At 30.1% G+C, this 16596-nt stretch overlaps 1 protein-coding gene across 1 annotated transcript; it reads left to right on the forward strand.

Moving 5' to 3' along the window:
• Positions 1 to 7563: 7563 nt before the first annotated feature.
• Positions 7564 to 15346, forward strand: LOC109801182 (linoleate 13S-lipoxygenase 2-1, chloroplastic). Its single transcript, XM_020362228.2, has 9 exons — positions 7564 to 7868; positions 9733 to 10001; positions 10222 to 10462; positions 11090 to 11413; positions 12516 to 12601; positions 13109 to 13219; positions 13300 to 13613; positions 14050 to 14316; positions 14422 to 15346. The coding sequence occupies exons 1-9, from the start codon at positions 7673 to 7675 to the stop codon at positions 15179 to 15181; spliced, it is 2568 nt and encodes an 855-aa protein (XP_020217817.1). The 5' UTR covers positions 7564 to 7672; the 3' UTR covers positions 15182 to 15346.
• The last annotated feature ends 1250 nt before the right edge of the window (positions 15347 to 16596 follow it).

Consider the following 16596-nt stretch of genomic DNA (forward strand, 5'->3'; position numbering starts at 1 on the left):
AATAACTTTATATCAAGGATAGTTGATAGAAAAAGAATGAGTTTTGAAAATGATGCTTTTTCCTGAAATTCTTTTCTTGACATTTACTATCCGAGACATTGGTGGCAAGAGTTTGATTTTGATAGTGGGTACTGTTAAGGACGGTTGGCAGTACAAGATGGAAATAAAAAATATATAGAGAAAGAGCTTGATATGGTTATGAAAGTTTGATTGAAGTATTTGTTTTATGCTACCTATGTTAGAAGATAATAAATAGGGTTTGAGTAGAATGAGTAAGATGGGACCTCTGGTTTGGGGATAAACCTTTGGTATATGGAGAGTCTAGGCATTGGCAATCTCATAAATGACCAATCTTTATTTGATTTTGTGTCGTGATAGCTTGTTAGGTGCACTAATACTTTGAATATTGTCTACTTGTTCGTGTTTAGTAGGACATTGTCGAATCACTGGATAGATTGATGTTAAGCTCTAGCTTCATTAAACACTCGGGGGAAAATCTTCATGGAGTATTGAGCCAAAATGATTTTAAAAAGCATATTTAAGTCAAAATTTGCATATCATAAGCACATTACATTATTTGGATTGTTATTGGTGAAATATATAATTATGTTGGTGCATGTGTATTAATAATTAATTCTATAAACTTTTATGTGATTGTATGATTAGTTTGTGAGAGACGTGGATGAAATTAAATGTCTAACCCCATAAATATTTTTAAACTTAGATACTAGAGATCTCATGATGGAGAAAAATTGGATGTGCAATTAGAAGTTTAAATGCAAAAATCCATAGCATAGGATGGGGACTTAGTTTATTAAGTCATGATATTTGTATAGAAAAATGTTTTGTAATATTTAATGGTTTTTATTTAGCATAGGAAGGGCATTACATTTTACACTAAAGGGATCTTCCTTGGCAACATAGTCTGTATCCTACCGTCACAAAATATTTTAGGCTTATGATGCATGTCACACAAGACCTGGTGCAATATATAACGTTATCACATTATCACACACTAGTACAGAATATACATTCTACGTCGGTTATTTTAGGGGTTTTACGTCGAAAAAACCTCCAACGTCGAAGCGGGAGACATAAATTTACGTCGGGTGTGAAAATTGACGAAAATTTACATTGGACATTACAAGGTTCGACGTAAAAAGTTGTAAAAAAATTAAAAAAAAAAAAAAAAGAAAAATGATTGCAAGCAAACGGGTTGTTCTAGTTGGAGAATGGCCCGTTGTCCAAGCAGAACGGGCCGTTTTGCATGGAGAACGACCCGTTATGAATGGAGAGCGGCCCGTTCTGCAACCCGGACTTGGCCACTTCCTTCTCTAGCTTCAAAAACTCAGAATGCAATGCAAACATTACCTTCTTATTCCCGTGAACACACTCAGCATAAGATGCCACCTCATAGAACCTCCCAGAAAAACCCATGACCAACGCAACCGTCCGAAGAAAAAGAACATCATCACGCGAATCAACCTCTTCCCCAACCTTCCTAAGCTCCAGAGGAGGTAGAACTTGTCAAGGCGGAGGGCGTTGATGCCGGACCACTCGCGGCACATGGTGGCTCCGACTGCGAGGGCAGCCACGATTTGAGGAGGAGGCGAAGGGATTTCTCGCGTGTGGCCTCTATTGCACAACGCGTGGGAGAAGGAAGTTTTTGAAATATCCATTCCGGATAAACCTTCTTTTAATGGGCGTGGATTATTTACGTCGGCCCTAGTAGGGTCCGACGTAAATTTTAACATCCACGTCGGACACAATGCATAGCCGACGTAGATGTTAAAATTTACATCAGACCCTAGGAGGTCCGACGTAAATAGTTTAACTAAAATTATGAAACATGCTGTTAGAAAAGAATGGCCCAATCCAAGAGGGGGGGTGAATTGGATTCAATGACCCTTAAAAAATTTATCAGAGTTTTTGGATCTTAAATTCAATCAAAACTTTTCTATGACAGAATTTTCAAATGAAGCACTCTTAAAGACTTGTTACAATGATATGAATGCAATGTGCAACTTGATTACAAGACAATGAGGTTCAAATATAATATCCAATTATAGATTTAAACCATCAAAATTCACATACACATGTTAATCAAGTTTTATCTTCTTTAAAGCACAACCAAGAAATTACAAAATAAGAGATAAGGTTGAAGAAGATTGCACAAGTCTTTTATACTGGTTCAGCCACTCCACATGTGACCTACATCCAGTCCTTAATCACCACCTGATTAAGATTTGATCCACTATCTTTTAGCAAGAAGGTTTACAAGCACACACACATGCATATACTTCACTACAAAAAGATAACCACTTTCTTGACCCCAAGAAAGTAACCCTTGTAGAACCCACTACAAGAAACTTCACCACTTGAGAAACCCTTCTCAAGATTTTTCACAAAGATTCACAAAGAATAAAATGAAACGAATTCACCTGGAATTCTTGAACAAATCTTTGTCTTCCTCTTTCAAGAGTATGATGATGATGATGATTTCCTCACAAGCTTTTCACAAACGTTTTTTTCTTGGATTTCACAAAGAAAACTCTCCAAGATGTCACACAGACTCTCTAAAACGTTTTTACCAGTTGATTATCAGTTCTTACTCCATGTTATGAAGTTTCAAAAGAGTTCAAACTATTTATAAAAATTCAAACCCAGATAATCGATTATTTTAAAGAATAATTGATTATTTTGTTCTTCAGATTTCTAGAAATCAATCAAGAACAATTTAATCGATTATTTAGCTGGATAATCGATTATTCCAGAGAGTTGTTCCTGAAATAATCGATTATTTTGGCAAATAATCGATTATTACAGCAAGGCATTCCACTTAGCCCACTTGCTGAAATAATCGATTATATTTAACAATAATCGATTATTTTGAGTCAGTTCTTAAAACTTCATTTTAAGTCTCAAAATAATTTTCCAATGTTTAACTCATCATCATCTACTTCCTACTTGATTCTAGACAAGATTTGCTCAATGCACAAAGCACACACAGACACAAATATAACAATTCATTTATAACAATTTGCTTCCTAAGCTCTATTACATAGCTATACTTCAAGGTATTTTTCTTGACTCTTCCTTGACTTTGTTTTTGTGTTTAATGTTGTTGTTGTACACTTGTTGTCTCCAAGTTGTTGTGATCATCAAAACTCTTAAAGTCTTCAGCTCCCCTAAGCTCAACACATGCCACCGTGTTTTTATTACGTCAGGTGTTTGTATGTCTGACGTAAAATGGGTGACATAGTATCCTAATTTTCCACTAGTGACAATATCGCAAGTACACATTATACACATTACTCATATCACTGTAAGGCCAACATGCCCAAACTTTGTCCTTGCTAAGCCTCAACTTAGATTTCATGTTGCATGAGCATCATATGATCCATAAACAAACGCAACATGTATAACACACAAGAGTGATATATTCACAGTTTAATCACAACAATGTCCAAAATATCGTCTGAAAACACCTCAATTAGAATCATTATGAAATCATCTAATCATGTCAATAACTCAACCATAGTCACTATGAGATCAACATCAAACTAAGCATCTAAATTAATAACTTAACTAGTCTCGCAAAGTTATTGATATCACACATTAATTCTTTAGGCATCACTATCACCAAAATATCTCAAGTCGCTCATAATCAACTCACACCATAACTTATTCACAATTGTTATCACACATAATTTATTTTTCCTAACATTGATATAGGTACCTCAAACCATTCCTAAGATATAGGCATGGCAATCTAACCCGTCCCCGTGGGTAACCTTCCCCGATTTGGATGGGAAAAACCCGTGTTTATCAGGTTCGGGTTCGGGTTCGAGTTCGAGTTTTCTCCAATTGATAAAATCGGGGGCGGAGTCGGGGACAGGGATGTTAATACCCACCCCACCCCCGCCCCCACCCCCATACCCGCCCCCCGCCCCCGCCCCCGCCCTGCTTAATAATATAATTAAAAAATTATTTATATATATATATAAACCAAAATTAGAAATATTTATAAGTAAAAATTTATATTATTTTTCTTTTCTTTTATTTTTTTAAAATTGTTCATATTTATTTAAAAGAAAAAAAGAAAAAAAAAATAGGAGCGGGGGCGGGGGCGGGGCGGGGAAACCCGAACCCCGCCGAGGGCGGGGATAGGGACCTAGATTTTACCCCCGGTAGGTATTAGGGGCGGGGGCGGGGAATGTAAAACCTGCCCTCGCCCTGCCCCATTGCCATGCCTACTAAGATCAAACACATAAATGATAAAACAATTCACTATCACCTCTCACAATCTATCATTCTGTAACTTAATCTTCTATGACCTTTCATGGTCCAAACATAATATCTAGAGCTATATTCATCTTATCAAGTTGATCTTGATTTTGTTAGAAAACTAAGATAATTGTCTAAAACTTCTATATTTACATCAAGAGTTAATTTTGCCACCTACTATTTTTAAAAATTACAAAACCACTATATTTTAAATTAAATCTAACAACTTGATCTTCACTCACTAATTTGATCATAACTTGAATTCTAAACCTCCATTTTGGATGATTCCAAGGACATTAAAAAATTAACATCCAATATTATAATTATTTTGAAGATCATAAAACTTAATTCTAATATTATCATGTTTGACATGGCATTGTTTGCGCTTGGTGCATAGAGGACACACCCTCTCTACATCACTTGCGCCTAGTGTGGTTGAGGTTGTGCCTAAGGAGAAACTTCAATAGAAAAAGGATCAAACAACATCTAACGAGGTGTATTTGACACCCAATGCCAAAGGAACAAACAACACTGAATTATCATGCCCAGTGCCATATATTTGTGTCAAACACGACCCTAGTTCGTGAAAACCTAGTAGAATGTGCGAAAATCACACAAGTCAAGCCTCAAAACACAAAGTCTCCATCAAATCAGTAAAAACATAGATTAAGACCTAAAACTACTCTATTATAGCATTAATTACTCATGTTCAACATCAATTTTACCTATTCATGCAATTAACATCGATCTTTACTTTATTTTATAAATCAAGGGTTTCCTACAAAAACTACAAGTACTCACAGATTCACACATACTTCAATTCACATGAAATTGATTACACATATATCTTAATCATCACAAATAATGCACATAATATAAGAGTATGAAATACAAATTCACAAATTATATAGCAGAATTCAGATTCCTCCCTCACCACATACAAGAATTGGAAAGAGATTAAGGAGCAATCTCATTACTTAACGTATAACCCACATCCCAAAGCGAGACTACCCATTTCTCTCTTAGCTCGATGAGCAATCATAGATGAATAACCCACAACATAAATAAAAATATAACTAAATAACCCACAACATAAAACACATTTTTTTTCTCCAAAATACACTTAATTAAAAAATTAATTAGAACGCATATTTTCTCAAAGTAATTACTATAACAAAAAGAATTTCAAAATATTTTATTAATTTAAAATACTTATAATTATTTTAAAAGTCTTTGAATTATTTTTTAAATTTTATTTAATTAATTAAAATATAATTTTAATAATTTTAGGGTGTTACAAACTAAAGCTCGGAGTTCTCAAGGACTTTCCAATTTCTATCTAACTTATCGCTTCACATCTTGAGTTATAAACGTATGAAGTTTATTTTTCAAAATCTTCCTTATATACATCAACTTTCCTCGAGTCTACTCTTAGACACTTGTTATATCCTATATAATTTAAACTTAGGATCATTTTGACTCTAATTCTCACTCCAACACTGACAAAATAACATAAAAACAACTCAAAACAACTTAATACAACATAAAACATCAATCTTAATTACTTATATTAAATATATATATATATATATATATATATATATATATATATAATTAAAAAATATGGTGTTAGAAGCGTGCACAAAAACATTTATCGTTAGGCATTTACAAAATGCCTTTTGTTCTTTCTTATACAAGTATGACTAACACTTAATCCATATTCTTTTCATAAGACAATAAAAATTATTACTCTTTTCTTTAAAGAATGTGTATTACATGATTGAAAACTGAATGAAACTGAAATCCCGGATGCTTGTGTGTAAAAAGCCATTGGACGGTTTATGAAAAACGTTATTGAGCGCCTTGATGTTTTTCATCAAAAACGTTCATTTTCATCAAAACCTAATGAAATATAAGACTCGCATATATTTGGATCCAACAATCGCAACATTACAAAAATCATTAAAAATAGTATTGTGATGATGAAAATAAATAAATAATTGGGTAATACATGATTGAAAACTAAAACTTAAATAAGAAACAAAAATAAGAGTTTGATTTCTATCTGTAAATGAAATTACACTACCATCTTATCATAAAACATTATTAGTATGATTATTGAGGTAATTGAATGAGAGTGTAAAAATCTTTTACATTGTCAATGCATTATGCATACACTATATATTTACTTCAAAAATAAAATCAATTTTATTATAATAATGCCTATTTTGTTTATTCGTGAGAAGTAATTAAAAAAGTATAATATATTTTTCTTTGTGTACTGTAGCGGCAACAAAGTAAATATCAAAATCTACCTGGTATTATTTGTCACGTTAACAAAATTCTATACAGTAAAAATTTAAATAAGATAAAATTCATGTAAATTTTATAACGAAAAGAACTAATCTTTTCATTATTATCACAAAAGAAACATAATAATAAATAAATTAATAATAAATTGATTTCATTTCATATTGTTATAATTGGGTAGAAAAAATAGATATTTAATTGAACAAATTAAAATGTATCCCATTATATTTTGTTTTATTTTATCTTATATAAAATAATTTAAATAATGAAGACTGATATCTATTTTGTTTCCTTTTCTTTCATTATTTTTTTTATCACATTTAATATCTTCCATTTCTTTTTCTTCTGAAAAGGCTTTATTTTCTTAATTAGAGTCTCTTTTTTTTTTATAGCAAAATTCTCATTTATATAATGATTAATATATATTATAAAAATATTAAATGACATGTAAATTAATATTTTCATTATTAAATACCTTTCAAAGCATGTGTATTGACTGGTAGTTATAAAAATGGCTTAGCCAAGACGGAAGCCATTTATTAGAAGTTCAAAACGGGAAAGACCATTTTAATTTTAAACAAAAATGTATACGTTAATAATAAAGTTTAAAAGTCATTTTGATTGTTCAGGGGCCCTACAAACCCCTGCGTATGGGAATTTTTTTTCATGAAATGTCAATTTGTTTGAGTTATACATTGACCCTATTCTTTGCGAAACATTTTATCCTATAAGGGGTCTCCAAAGTCGAAACAAATTTTAAGACCTTCTCTGATTTGGCAAAAACGTTTGAAGCAATTTAACGGTTTTTCCTCAAATGGTACCAAAGAAAGATTAACAAGTTACGGCAAAATGCAGCTAATATTGCGATTAGCATGAAGAACACCATAATGTTGGAGAACTCACATGTTTATCAATCTTGAATCTCTAACAGTGCATATTTCCCCCTATATATACATAGGAAAGATGATACTCATAATGTCCATAGTAATATTTGGTTTTTGTGTGTTTAAGTGTAGCATCCTAAACTCAAGAGACAAGCTAGGTTTTTATATGTGCATGGTGTGTGTCTCAGTAAATGAAAGCTGTTATGGGAACAAGCAGTGGCAAAACCAACACAAAATCTCAGAATGTGAATGTGAAAGCTGTTGTGACTATTGGTCAAAGTGATGGTGGGTTTGTAGGGAATCTTCTTAAACCAGCGGTTGATGGGATCAAAGAGTTGGTAGGGAAAACACTTGTTTTAGAGCTTGTGAGTGATGATCTAGATCCAAGTGAGTTCCATTATTCCTTTGGGTTTTATTTATTTATTTATTTATTATTTTTTAAATGTCTCTAATAACTAGAACATGTTAAGAATTTTAAAATAAAAAAAATATTGACTTAAATATCTTGTTAGTCCATGTAGTATACTTGTTTTCCACTTTTGATCACTAAATTTTTTTTGTTTAACTTTGGATCCTTATAAAATATTGTTTGTCTTTATCATTACTTTTTCATTATTTTTGCATGACATATCAAATATCAAGAGATTTAAATTCACTTGAAATAATATTTATTTAACATATATTTCATAAAAAAAATGGTGAAAAAGTAACTACAAAGGTAAAAAAAATTAAAATTGCAAGGACCAAAATTTAAGCAAAAAATTTAAGAATTAAAGAAAAAAATAGATATATTACAAGGGCAAAAAATACTTAAGCCAAAAATATTTTACAATAATGTATTGATTTTATTGAAAACTAGTAGAAGAAAGACTTTGTGTCTCTATAAATAAATAAATTGTGTCTCTATATATAAATAAATAAAAAGAGTAGTTATTATTAATGAGATGAAACATTTTTTTATACACATCTTTTTCCTATTTCATCATTAAGAGATATATTAGTAAACAAAAAATTAGAATATAAAATAAGAGAATAATTATCTTTAAACAAATAGACACTAAAAAGATATATCTCCTTTACAGGTATAAATATTTTAGTATTAAAGTATTGTTTTACATGTATTCATGGACAAACTTTGAAAAGCTATTTATTTATTGATAATGGAGTTTGTTTGCTTAATTTTTTTTCTATAAAAGAATTTTTTAATAAAATAAATCCTTTTTAATTTTTTGATGTCTTTAATTAAAATTTTTTTAAATAAATATTTCTCTATTTTTTTTAAAAGGAACAACTCTTATCTATTTTTTTAAAAAATAATGTTTTAAAATATATCCAATATGGTTTCAACCATTTATTGTCGACAGCGTACACACAGTAATTTTTTTCGTTGTCATGCTAATATTGTTAACGGGGCAACCACCGGTCAAAAAAATATCTCAATTTAGCTTATTAAATGCAAGTTCACCCATTTTTTAATATTATAATTTTGGAAAATGCTGAGAAGTATTTGTTAAATACTAGTTTTCTTTATTAAGATTCTCTTATCACAATAATTTTTAATATTAAAAAAATATTTTTTTAACTTTTCAATAAACTAGTGCGCTCCAAATCTGGGTAAGATTCTACATTATTATATATATATATATATATATATATATATATATATATATATATATATATTTTTTTTTTACGGGTTATGATGTCATACATATTACTTGATTCACCCTTATAAGATCAATTATTAATAATTATTGCATGCTTAATTATAACTAGCAGTTAAGATTTGACTTTTCTAAAATAAGTATCACATTTTACAGAAAATAAAGTAGGTAATTTTAATCGTTTGTTAAAATATTATTGTCAATATTACATCCACATAGATAACAAATTATAAGTATATTAGAATATTATTAATTATTTTTCTCATGATGAACGAGTTAAATTATTTACTTTATCCTTAGTCACTTGATGCATTTGAGTTTTCTAAAGTGAGGTCAAATTTATAAAACATTAATTGATGAAAAGTATACAAAAATTAATAAGCAAGCACACGTCATTTATCATTTAAATATGTAATTTAGAAAGTCAATTTGATCAGGTTAATTACAAAATTTTATAATATTTTATTATAGCACATGCTTGTAGATCAATTCACAATTCTACAATTTTATTTTATTTTTCTCTCTCTTATTATACTAAAACTTTAGAAGTCTTTTCTTTCTATCTGACCTCTCCTTATCTGTAAATGAAGCAACGAACTCAGAGAAAAAGACACCAAAAAATTGGGTTGAAAATATAGAGACAAAAGAGGATGCAGTCTGTTATGTGGCTCAATTTGAGTTACCCTTGGATTTTGGGAACGTGGGTGCTGTTATAATTGAAAATGAGCAACACGAGGAAGTGTTTCTAAAGAGTATAGTTCTTCATGGTTTCCCTGATGGGCCAGTTCACTTCACTTGTAATTCATGGATTCAACCCAAGAATGAGGGTGCCGTGAAGAGAGTCTTCTTCACTGACAAGGTTAGAATTAAAATTTGAATTAGACATGATTTTTAAGTAGTTATGATATATAAAAAGTAACAAACTTATCACACGTAACTATTTTTAATTAGTTGATAGTGTAAAAATCATTTACAGTTTGATTGTATATATTATTTACTCTTTATTTTTAAAATTTTTAACACAATGATGCTCTTTTATATATATGATTAATTAATCTGTTAATCTATACATGGAACAGTCATACCTGCCATCACAAACACCAAGAGGATTACAAAGACTGAGAGGTGAGGAGCTACTTCTTTTGAGAGGGAATGGAGAAGGAGAACGCAAAAGTTCTGATAGAATATATGATTATGATGTGTACAATGATCTTGGAGATCCTGATACCAACATTAATCTCAAAAGACCTATTCTAGGTGGCAACAAACAATATCCATATCCAAGACGTTGTCGTACCGGTCGAAAACACTCTGATGCAGGTTATTTAATCTTAGTGTCAATTTTATCTTTGTTTATATATATGTAACAACTTTACTATATACCAAGCAACAATTGTTTCGATTTAAGAAATTAAAATCTATTATATGAAATGAAAGATGTTAAAGAGGTAAAAATTAAATATGGATCAAGGTGTTAAATTATGGTTCTAGCGGTTTCATCACGATCCTTAATTAATATATTAAAAAGTCGATATCAGATATAACAATAATTGATATAGTTGTGAAAACTTAAAAAACTTTGACATCTTGATCAAAATTATAATTGTGGACCATTTTTAAACCTTGAAAAAAACATGCTATAGAGAAAATAGGTGATGTAATGACTTTGTAAACTGTCATCTAATCACACGTTATCACTTATTGTAAGTTATTGATTTTTATAACAAATAAATAAAAGTCGTATCAATAATGATATCTGATTAACGACTAATAAACTTTTTAATTTTTTTGACTTACTAAAACTTTGTGTTATCTAAATGTTTTTGGAGTTAGCCAACAAGATTTAAACAATGTATGTTTGCACTTTGATTTTCTTAATATTATTCTTTATGGTGGAATTTGAATATAATAGTTTATAACACTTTTTCTTTGTTGTCATACATGCAGACCCATTGTCTGAGATAAAAAGTTCAGGATTTTATGTTCCTCGCGACGAGGCATTTTCTAAGATAAAGCAGTCACAGTTTACAACTTCCACGGTATCCTTGGGGCTGAATGCAATTTTTGAATCCTTAGACACAATTCTCACAGACCCAAATCTAGGATTTGTTAGCTTTGAAGACATAGACACACTCTACAAAGAAGGGTTTCATATGCCACCACTTAAGGCCAATGGATTAACGTTGCTCCAAAGAGTCATTCCCAAGATGATCAAAGTTGCTAATGATAGTCAGAATATTTTACGCTTTGATGCCCCAGAAGCATTTAAAAGTAAGTAAAGTTATATAAATTGTTTATTTTATATGTACCTAAATTTGATATTACTAATAAACATATGTTTATTGCATCTCTGTTTTAATTTATTAATTAGTGTCTAAATAAACCTTACAATTATTATTCATTTAAATGTACTAGTTTTAATTGAGTGCAAAAGATGTTGCTATATAAATATTGATATTAACTAATTGCATTTTGGTTCGGGTTGGGAGCTAAACATTGTTAGTAATTAATGATGATGATTCGGTTGGTATAGGGATTTAAATACTTTGCTTGCAAGGATATAGGTTTTGTCCTCTCTCTTATATGTAATCTTGTATCACTGTATGCTTGAACATACCTTAAGCCTGGACAAGTACTTTGTTTTCTACTCAATGTTTGGGATTCCAAGTATAATGTGGGAATGAAATTGTGAATAAAGAAGTCCTAGTATAACGTGAAGGTCAAATAAAATCCAAGAAAATAACGTTTTAAATTTTTTGATTAAGTGTGTATTTGATAGAAGATTTTTTTAAAAAAAAAAAAAAATCTTTTGTTTTTAAGATTTTTCTCGTAAAATTGCTAAAAAAAATTGTCTAAAATAAACTAATTCGAACAAATACTAAAATATGGATTAGGGAAAGACGAAAGAATGTTGTAGTGAATTTAAATATAACGTGGATTGGGTAAAGAAGTCTCATAGTCATATCTAATAGAAATTTGCTTTAGTCCAAGAGATAGGCTATGAAACCAATGTCCCAGAGGAAAAAGAACTTCAACCCAACACAATTATAGCCTTGCATATTTAACAAGAATAAATCGAGTGAGAACTTAAAAGGAAAAATAATGGAAGGAAGTATGAACATAGTCAGGATTTAAGATATTGGGCCTTGAGACCTAGTTAACCTACCTAAATTTTATTAACAAAAATAAAGAAAAAAAAAAGAAAAAAGAAAAATAACATTCTCTAATTTTCTTTTTGAGATTTATGTTAATATTGATTGCAACTTTAAAGTGGTTGAAATTAATAAACCTAACCTAATTCATCTATGGCTACCATGAATGAAAGTTCATTCCAAGTTTCCTTATTGAAAGTGTACTTAATTTTGAATTGTAGGGGACAGGTTCTTTTGGTTTTCAGACGTGGAATTTGCTAGGGAAACTTTGGCAGGTGTCCACCCAAATAAAATCCAATTGGTGAAGGCAAGAGTAGCTACAAATATTTTTATTACATCTTTAAAACACACACACACATATATATATATATATATATATATGAGGAGAGATCTGTTTACTCTAGGAATAAGTCTATATCAAATTTTAATGATTCAATCAATGAATTTAAAGTTCTTAATACATATATCAAATCTGCAAATTTTTAAAAAATTTGAAAACCAAAGTTGACAAATATAATATTTTTATAATTATTCGTCAATTTGAATTAATGAAACGAAGTATAAAATGATTTTTAAATTTTTTAAAATTTTACAGATTTAATCTATGCATTAAAAATTTTAAATTCAACGGTTGGATCATTAAAATTTGATATAAAACATAAATTATTGAATGAAGTAAGTTTATGTAAACTTATTTCTAGAGTAAATGAATCTCTCTCATAGATATATATATATATATATATATATATATATATATAATAATAATAATAATAATAATAATTTTTAAATTTTTTTGTTCTATTCATATTTTTAGGAATGGCCTTTGACGAGTAAACTAGACCCCCAAATTTACGGCCCACAAGATTCAGCAATAACTAGAGAAGTCATTGAGCCACAAATAATCACTTATGGAACAATTGAAGAGGTACCATAGCGTTGATGACTTTATCAAATTCAGAACATGGATTTATTGTGCTAAAACTTTGTATAATTTCTATAATGCAGGCCATTAAAGAGAAGAAGTTATTCATGCTAGACTACCATGATTTATTCTTACCATACGTAAGGAAAGTGAGAGAGATTGAGGGCACCACACTATATGGATCACGAACATTGTTCTCCCTTACTAAACAAGGCACATTGAAGCCACTAGCCATTGAGCTCACTAGACCACCTATGAATGGCAAGTCACAATGGAAACAAGTCTTCACACCTGATTCTCATTCGAGTTCTCATTCTACCAATCTTTGGCTTTGGAGGCTTGCAAAAGCTCATGTTCTAGCCCATGATTCTGGTTACCATGAACTTATAAGTCATTGGTAAGTACTAGCAACCATATCATTATCTTATGCAATGTATTTAATATAGAGTAAACACCTAGTTTGATATTTGAATTTGTAAGACGTTGTTGTATTAGTTTTTGAAATTAAAAAATAATCAAACAAGTATTTAATTAAAATATTAAATAATTCAACTATTTACTAACAATTTAGTCTCTGGTTAAATATCAATATTTTATCGCTTTAATTACACATCTTTTTAAGTTTTGAATAAATGTGATTGTTAATTTTTACTTTTAAGGACTTGTTTTAGAATTTTGTTATTTCAAATACCAATACAAAAAACATTTTCCAAATTCAAGATTCAAAATAAGTGTTCATTTAATATATGTGCGAATCTTAACATTTAGTGGGTATGATAAATTTCAGCGAAGCTTAGTAGTGCTAACTTAGTTCATGTAAATATTCTTTGTAGGTTGAGGAGTCACTGTGCCATGGAACCTTTCATAATTGCAACACATAGGCAACTTAGTTGCATGCATCCAATATATAGATTATTACTTCCACATTTGAGATATACTATGGAGATTAATTCCCTTGCACGTGAGGTCCTTATAAGTGCAAATGGGGTCATTGAAATATCATTCTTTTCTAATAAATATTCAATGGAATTAAGTTCTATGACATATGATCAACTTTGGCGGTTTGATTTGCAAGCGCTTCCAAATGATCTTATTGAAAGGTATATACTATAAAATTACTCTAGGATTTTCTTTCTCTTTTCCCTTCTCTTTAAAATCGTATTGATGAACAATCATTTTCTCTTATTGCTCGTTGTTCTTTTTAGAGGAATGGCTGTGGCAGATTCTGATGCACCACATGGCCTAAAGCTAACAATAGAAGATTATCCTTTCGCCAATGACGGTTTGCTTATATGGAATGCCATAAAAGAGTGGGTAACAGAGTATGTCACACATTATTATCCAAACCCAATAACCATTGAGTCTGACCAAGAGCTCCAAGCATGGTGGGCAGAAATTCGAAAAGTGGGTCATGGGGACAAATCTGAAGAACCATGGTGGCCAAATCTTAATACATCAAAAGATCTTATTGACATCATCAGCACAATTGCTTGGGTAGCATCTGGTCATCATGCAGCTGTGAACTTTTCCCAATATGCTTATGGAGGCTATTTCCCTAATCGACCCACAATTGCAAGAAACAAAATGCCAACAGAAGACCCTTCTGAAGAAGAATGGAAAAAATTTCTAAACAAACCTGAGGACACTCTTTTGGAGTGTTTCCCATCACAAATTCAAGCAACGTTAGTGATGGTGATCTTGAACTTATTGTCTGAACATTCACCAGATGAAGAATACATTGGGCAATACATGGAGCCATCATGGGTTCAGAATCCAACTATAAAGGAAGCCTTTGAAAGGTTTAATACAAAATTGAAGGAAATTGAATGTATTATAGACTCTAGGAATGCAAATAGTAATTTGAAGAATAGACATGGAGCTGGAGTAATGCCTTATGAGTTATTGAAGCCATTTTCAGGGCCAGGAGTCACTGGAAAGGGAGTTCCATATAGCATATCCATCTAAAGTTTGGTAATTTAAGGAAAAATAAAAATAATTTCTTTTAATTATTTTGTGCCCATATGGCCTTAATAATAAAAATAATTTCATAAAGTATTGTATATATTTTACATTTTTATGTAAACAAATTATATTGTGGTACAATAAAATTCTGAATCAAGTTGTTGTTCATTTAGTAAAAAGAATAAACATATACATAATAATTATTGTGAAGTATTATCATAGTTGGCGTATCAATATAAATATTACTCTAAATACTTATATTAATATATTTAACTTGATATCTTAAATCATGACTTGTGATATGTGATCATTAGTCAACTCACATAATAAATTTAATATATTAATTATTATCGTCCTAGTCAATAATAATACTTGACTATAAATAATTTCATAATGCTCACATTCAAATCACAGTTGATATATCTTTGAATAAATTAACTATTCTAAGGGCATTATTATGTTATATAATAAATAACATAATAATTGTCACGTCTTTATAATAAGATATCTACGTATCAAGTTGTGATAAAAATAGAAGGATTGGTCATTAAGTATAATTCCAACAATATCTCACTAGCCCTGTGGCCAAGAGAACATAAACCTAATGTCCATTGTCTAGTGTGAGCATCATGCTTTTGCTAAGCAAAATGCTTCATTAGTAGTTACCTACATACTCTTTGGCGGAATGAGTGTGTTAAGATCTCCTTCATCGATACTATATCAAATGAGATGGAAGCATCTAAGTATGAATATGTTTTTGGATCACATGTGAGATTTAAGTTCATTGACTTGTGTGGTTTTTAACATTGCATTTTTTTAAAAAAAGTAAATAATAAAATAAGATTGTTAATTAATATTTATATTAAAAACTTAATTAATTTATTTAATTGAGCTTATAATATAAATAAAAGATATTTTTAATAAATAAAAAAACTAGAGTTTAAGTGGTGGGTTAGAGAAGAGCCTTTGAATTTGGACTCTTAAGCCTAACCTAAAGTCTAATAAAAAAATAAGTAGAGGGGAGATTAGGTCATATAATGCATCAAATTCGTAAACTCTAAAATGCTATAGAAAAAAACCAAGAGAAGAATCCTAAGGAACAAGTGAAGTAGCCTTTGAACAATGGAAGATCATGCCTAAAGTTGTCAAAATAGTTCAGTTCAATCCACCTAACCCACTTTACAAGTGGGTTTCCTAGCCTAACCCACCTACATTATTGCCTAGAATTTTCCAGCCCAACCTAACCCACCATGGGTTGGTGGGCCAAATAGCCTAACTCATCAATCCACCGAATTCTTTTTTCTTTTTTTGAAAAAAAACTCCTATTTAAAATACAATTCAATCTAAAATATCCTTTAATCTAAAATAAAAATTATAAAATTAAGCATCATAAATACAACATTAAACTTAATTGAAAA

The sequence above is a fragment of the Cajanus cajan genome, chromosome 1 (genome assembly GCF_000230855.2).
Source record: "Cajanus cajan strain Asha chromosome 1, NIPB_CcT2T_4, whole genome shotgun sequence".
NCBI classification, from domain to species: domain Eukaryota; kingdom Viridiplantae; phylum Streptophyta; class Magnoliopsida; order Fabales; family Fabaceae; genus Cajanus; species Cajanus cajan.